General features: G+C 43.2%; 1 protein-coding gene across 1 annotated transcript; it reads left to right on the top strand.

The window, feature by feature from the left end:
- Nucleotides 1–92: 92 nt before the first annotated feature.
- Nucleotides 93–7,019, top strand: RNF115 (ring finger protein 115; the record flags this gene model as incomplete). The annotated part of the gene is made up of 3 exons (XM_054294785.1): nucleotides 93–186; nucleotides 3,415–3,530; nucleotides 6,420–7,019. Coding segments are annotated over 3 exons (321 nt in total), but the record flags the coding sequence as incomplete, so codon positions are not given.
- Nucleotides 7,020–7,300: the final 281 nt, after the last annotated feature.

The raw sequence follows: 7,300 nt of genomic DNA, 5'->3' as shown, positions 1-7,300 counted from the left end.
ACCCATCCCTTTTAATGGGAATAATGGGCCTCACCACAGCAGCTCCAGGGGCCCATCCCTGCTCCTGAGCATGGGTTTCTCCCCCTGCACAGCTCCTGGGCCAGCTGGAGAACACAGGACCCCCCCCAGCAGACAAGGAGAAGATCTCGTCGCTCCCAACGGTGCCGGTGACGCAGGAACAAGTCGGTGGGTGCCTCCATCCCCCATCCAGGGGCACGTGGGTGCTGCTCTTGGACATCCTGAGCTCCCCCCAATTTCCATTTGGTACCCCTGGAACTGGGCTGGAGGCTCTCAGCTCCCCAGCTTTGCTGCTGCCGGCTCTGGGCTTCGGTTCTCCCAGGAATGTTGGAGCTCCAGCATTCTCCAGAGTGTGTGGGGAGTCCTAAAATGTGCCATGCTGACTCTTCCCATCCCCAGGATGGTTTTTGTCCCCTCCCCATGATGATTTTCCCCTCCCCATGATGGCTTTCCTATCCTGTAATGGGGTTTTTCCCCCTCCCCATGATTGTTTTCTCCTCTCATGACGATTTTTCCCCTCCCAATGATTATTACCCCCTCCCCATGATGGTTTTTTTCCCATCTCCATGATAATTTCCCCCTCCCATCATGATTTCCCTCTCCCTATGATGTTTTTTTTCTCCCTCCCCATGATTGTTTTCCCTTCCCCACAATGATTTCCCCCTCCCCATGATGATTTTTTGTCCCCTCCCCATTATGATTTTCCCCTCTCATAATGATTTTCCCCTCCCCATGATGATTTCCCCCTCCCCATGATGATTTTTGTCCCCTCCCATGATTGTTTTCCCCTCCCATAATGATTTTCCCATCCCCATGATGATTTTTGTTCCCTCCCCATGATGATTTTCCACTCTCATAATGATTTTCCCCTCCCCATGATGGTTTTTTCCCCTCCCCATGATGGTTTTCCTATCCCACAATGATTTTCCCCTCCCCCACAATGATTTTTCCTGCCCCATGATGGTTTTTTTTTCCCCTCCCCATGATGATTTCCCCATCCCCATGATGTTTTTTTCTCTTCCCCATGATGATTTCCCCCTCCCCACGATGATTTCTCCATCCCCATGATGGTTTTTTTCCCTTCCCCATGATTGTTTTCCCCCTCCCCATGATTGTTTTCCCTTCTTATAATGATTTTCCCATCCCAAATCCCTGTTTGTGCTCTCAATCCCTTCTTCCCTTTCAAACTCCACACACTCTGCTCTGGGCATGCCATGGAAATCTGCCAGCAGGGACCTGGGGGATATCTCAGCACATTCATTTTTTTGAAATTAAAATTCCATAAATTTTTCACCCCAGCAGGGACCTGAAGGATATCTCAGCACGATCATTTTTTTGCAATAAAAAAATCCCATTATTTTTTCACCCCATCAGGACCTGGGGGATATCTCAGCACAATCCTGGATTTGCAATAAAAAATCCCATGAATTCTTCACCCCAGCAGGGGCCTGGGGGATATTCAGCACAATCCTTTTTTTGCAATTAAAATTCCATAAATTTTTCACCCCAGCAGGGACCTGAAGGATATCTCAGCACAATCCTTTTTTTGCAATTAAAATTCCATAAATTTTTCACCCCAGCAGCGACCTGAAGGATATCTCAGCAAAATCCTGGATTTGCAATAAAAAATCCCAGGAATTTTTCACCCCAAGGATCCCTCCCAGAACCCAACTCCTCCATTATGGTTAAAGCAGACGTTTCTACCCGGGATATTTTTATCCTGTGGTTTTCCACACCCCTTCTCTCATCCTCTTTTCTGGAATTCCACGTGGCTGAGCCCACAGAGCTGGGCAGAAATTGTGAAATTTTGGAATGTCCAAAAATCCCTGGGATCAGCAAAGGAGCTCAGGAATTCCTTGTTCTCTGCATTGTCCAGCCCCAGGGGATTTTGTGGATGGATGATGGATGGATGATGGATGGATGAATGGATGGATGGAGGGATGGATGGATGGATGGATGATGGATGGATGATGGATGGATGGATGATGGATGGATGATGGATGGATGGATGATGGATGGATGATGGATGGATGGATGGATGGAGGGAGGGATGGATGGATGGATGATGGATGGATGATGGATGGATGGATGATGGATGGATGGATGGATGATGGATGGATGGATGGATGATGGATGATGGATGGATGATGGATGGATGATGGATGGATGGATGGATGGATGGATGATGGATGGATGGATGGATGATGGATGGATGGATGGATGATGGATGGATGATGGATGGATGGATGGATGGATGGATGATGGATGGATGGATGGATGATGGATGATGGATGGATGATGGATGGATGAATGGATGGATGGAGGGATGGATGGATGGATGGATGATGGATGGATGATGGATGGATGGATGATGGATGGATGATGGATGGATGGATGATGGATGGATGGATGATGGATGATGGATGGATGATGGATGGATGGATGATGGATGGATGATGGATGGATGGATGATGGATGGATGGATGGATGGATGGATGATGGATGATGGATGGATGATGGATGGATGGATGATGGATGGATGATGGATGGATGGATGGATGGATGATGGATGGATGATGGATGGATGGATGGATGGATGGATGATGGATGGATGGATGATGGATGGAATCCATGGATGGATGGATGGATGATGGATGGATGGATGGATGATGGATGGATGGATGATGGATGGATGATGGATGGATGGATGGATGGATGGATGGATGGATGATGGATGGATGATGGATGGATGATGGATGATGGATGGATGATGGATGGATGGATGGATGGATGATGGATGGATGATGGATGGATGGATGGATGGATGGATGATGGATGGATGGATGGATGGATGGATGGATGATGGATGGATGGGATGATGGATGGAATCCATGGATGGATGGATGGATGGATGGATGGAATCCATGGATGGATGGATGATGGATGGATGATGGATGGATGGATGGATGGATGATGGATGGATGGAATCCATGGATGGATGGATGGATGGATGGATGGATGGATGGATAGATGGATGGATGATGGATGGATGATGGATGGATGGAATCCATGGATGGATGGATGGATGGATGATGGATGGATGATGGATGGATGGATGGATGGATGATGGATGGATGATGGATGGATGGATGGATGGATGGATGGATGGAATCCATGGATGATGGGTGGATGATGGATGGATGGATGGACAGACAGACAGGACAGATGGATGGATGGATGATCCCCGGCATGAATTCCCTGATTCCCCGCAGGAATTCCTCGCTCCCTGCTCCATCTCCACCCCACCCAACCCCCGTTACCCCCCACCCTCCATTCCCCCTGGGCTCCCTGTGCCCCCTGCCCTCCCTCACTGCTGCCCCCCGTTCCCTGCCGCAGACACGGGGCTGGAGTGCCCGGTGTGCAAGGAGGATTACACCGTGGCCGAGCAGGTGCGGCAGCTCCCCTGCAACCACGTCTTCCACAGCAGCTGCATCGTGCCCTGGCTCGAGCTGGTAAGTCCCAAAAAAACCCACTTTCATCATGGTTCTATCTTTTTTTTGTTACAAAGTTTAGAGATGGAATTTTAAGTTTGGATTCAAATATTATTCTTATCTCTATTGCATATATTCAGTATACTACATATATTCAGTATATCGCGTATATTGTATGTTGAGTTCTGCAGTAGCTACAAAATAAACCAAACCCGAATTTTCTCTCTAAGGTCTTTTAAGGATAAACTGCCCAATTAAGAATTGACATTTAAATTTATTTTTTTTTTTAACCTAATAACGAATCACCCCAATCCTGCAATGCGGACTTTTCTAACTAATTATTTCTCACTAATTGTTATGTCTAACTACTCAAACTTATGAAGAAGAAGGTGAAAAGCTTCCTAAAGCTAAACTCAACTAAACTAAACTAACTATCGTAAAAATTCTATTTTGCCTTATAAATATTACTGCATTCTAAAACCTCAAACCTTCGACTTTTTATATTATTTCTTACTAATGATTATTTCTAACTGCTCGAACTCATGAAGAAGAAAGTGAAAAACTTCCTAAAACTAAACTCAACTAACTGTCTTACAATTTCTGTTTAGCCTTATAAATATTGCTGCATTCTAAAACCTTAAACTCAAATTTTTCTGCCCTGTGATGTTCTACACCTCTATTCAAACCACACACTGGCGAAAACAATTTTGGAATATCAAAAAATTTTGGAATTTTTTCCACACTTTCAGGTCAAATATAACATTTTCTTGTGGCTTTCATTTTTGGAATATTTTCAGCACAGAAAGTTTGAAATTCTCAGCATTTAGGACAAACCCTCTGTGTTCCCCACAGCACGACACATGTCCGGTGTGCAGGAAGAGCCTAAAGGGAGAATTAAATAATTATATAATTATATAATTCTACACAAACTCATGAAGAAGAAAGTGAAAAAATTCCTAAAATTAAACTCAACTAACTGTCCTACAATTTCTATTTTGCCTTATAAATATTGCTGCATTTAAAACCTTAAATTCAAATTTTCTGCCCTGTGTCTTCAATTCAAACCAAACATTGATGATCCCACTGTTACCAAAAAAATGTGGAATTTTTTCCACACGTTTTTGGAATTTTTTCAGCACAGAAAGTTTGAATTTCTCAGCATTTAGGAGATTTGAAATTCTCAGCATTTAGGGTAAAACCCTCTGTGTTCCCCACAGCACGACACGCGTCCGGTGTGCAGGAAGAGCCTCAAGGGGGAATTAAATAATTATATAATACTAAAACTCATGAAGAAGAAAGTGAAAAACCTCCTAAAACTAAACTAAATTAAGTGTCCTAAAACTTCTATTTTGCCTTATAAACATTGCTGCATTTTAAAACCCTTAAACTCAAATTTTTCTACCCTGTGACTTCTATTCAAACCCGCACTGGTGATCTTCAGTGTTATCAAAAAAATGGCATTTTTTCCACATTTTCAGGTCAAATATAACATTTTCTTGTGGTTTTCAGCACAGAAAGTTTGAATTTTTCAGCATTTAGGGTAAAACCCTCTGTGTTCCCCACAGCACGACACGTGTCCGGTGTGCAGGAAGAGCCTCAAGGGGGAATTAGATAATTATACAATTATATAATACTCCTCAAACTCATGAAGAAGAAAGTGAAAAACCTCCTAAAAATAAACTAAATTAAGTGTCCTAAAACTTCTATTTTGCCTTACAAATATTGCTGCATTTTAAAATATTAAATTCAAATTTTCTCCCCCCAGCACGACACGTGTCCGGTGTGCAGGAAGAGCCTCAAGAGGAAATTATATAATTATATAATTATTTAGTGCTATCAAACTCATGAAGAAGAAGGTGAAAAACCTCCTAAAAATAAACTAAATTAAGTGTCCAAAACTTCTATTTTGCCTTATAAATATTGCTGCATTTTAAAATATTAAATTCAAATTTTTCCCCCCAGCACGACACGTGTCCGGTGTGCAGGAAGAGCCCCAAAGGGGAATCAGATAATTATACAATTATATAATACTGCTCAAAATCATGAAGAAGAAAGTGAAAAACTTCCAAAAAACTAAACTCAACTAGCTGTCCTACAATTTCTATTTTGCCTTATAAAATTGCTGCATTTTAAAACCTTAAATTCAGATTTTTTCCCCCCCCCCCCAGCACGACACGTGTCCGGTGTGCAGGAAGAGCCTTAGGGGGAAATTAGATAATTATATAATACTAAAACTCATGAAGAAGAAAGTGAAAAACCTCCTAAAAATAAACTAAAATTAAGCGTCCTAAAACTTCTATTTTGCCTTACAAATATTGCTGCATTTTAAAATATTAAATTCAAATTTTCTCCCCCCCAGCACGACACGTGTCCGGTGTGCAGGAAGAGCCTCAAGGGGGAATTAAATAATTATATAATACTAAAACTCATGAAGAAGAAAGTGAAAAACCTCCTAAAAATAAACTAAATTAAGTGTCCTAAAACTTCTATTTTGCCTTATAAACATTGCTGCATTTTAAAACCTTAAACTCAAATTTTTCTACCCTGTGACTTCTATTCAAACCCGCACTGGTGATCTTCAGTGTTATCAAAAAAATTGGCATTTTTTCCACATTTTCAGGTCAAATATAACATTTTCTTGTGGTTTTCAGCACAGAAAGTTTGAATTTTTCAGCATTTAGGGGTAAAAACCCTCTGTGTTCCCCACAGCACGACACGTGTCCAGTGTGCAGGAAGAGCCTCAAGGGGGAATTAGATAATTATACAATTATATAATACTCCTCAAACTCATGAAGAAGAAGGTGAAAAACCTCCTAAAAATAAACTAAATTAAGCGTCCTAAAACTTCTATTTTGCCTTACAAATATTGCTGCATTTTAAAATATTAAATTCAAATTTTCTCCCCCCCAGCACGACACGTGTCCGGTGTGCAGGAAGAGCCTCAAGGGCGAAGATTCCAGCAGGCAAATCCCAAACGCCGGCGCCTCCGACAGCCCAGTGCAGGAGAGATGGACATTCTGACCCTCCTGGCAAAGGTTCTGCAGCGTTCCAGAAGGTTCCAGGGCCGTCCCAGCTCGAGGGGTGCGTTGAGAATTCCACCAGACCCCCCCCAGTAGCAGGAATTAGGGGGCCCCACCCTGTGGGATCGCAGCACCGAGCGCTCTCCTCCCAGGAATTTTTCCTTCTGCTCCACGGAATTGCCTCGTTAGCCCTAAGTTGGGAAGGTTTTTGGGAGTGTTTTGGGTTCATTTTTTTTGTATCAGAAAAGGTTTTTTTTTTTTTTTTTTTTTTTTGTTTCCAGTAGGGGCCCGATCCGAAGAGGGGTTGCATCCCTCGTAGCCTTCTCTGGAAAAAGGTTGGGATCGAAAAAGGGGATTTTTGGGATCTTCCTGCACTCCAGGAGGTTGGAGTTGGAGCCACGAGAGATTTTATTGCCCCAGTTTGGGATGGGATCCTCGGGGGTCTGTGAAATCATGGCAGGTGGAAGGAGGAAGGTTCTGGAAGCCTCAGGAGCCCAGGAATGCTCTGAGCAGGGTTTTGGTCTCATCCTGGACAATTTTTGGGGTTTTTTTCTGACCCTTTTCCACGTGGCCCCAGGCGTGTCCAAAGCTCCCCGTGCCCCCCACGAGTCATTCCAGGCAGGAATTATGGAATTATGGACCATTCCCTTGGCAACCCCCACCCTCCCCATAACTTAAGGAAACTCTTGATTTTTCCTCATTGTTTTGAGAGTTTGGTTTGGGTTTTTTTGGTTTTTTTCCATTTCCTGTGATTTTTCCAGGTCTGAATCC

Source organism: Melozone crissalis, unplaced genomic scaffold (assembly GCF_028551555.1).
Source record: "Melozone crissalis strain CALT ecotype California unplaced genomic scaffold, PUWL_Pcris_2 ptg000323l_1, whole genome shotgun sequence".
Taxonomy (NCBI): Eukaryota; Metazoa; Chordata; class Aves; order Passeriformes; family Passerellidae; genus Melozone; species Melozone crissalis.
This window is presented reverse-complemented; position numbering and strand designations above follow the sequence as displayed.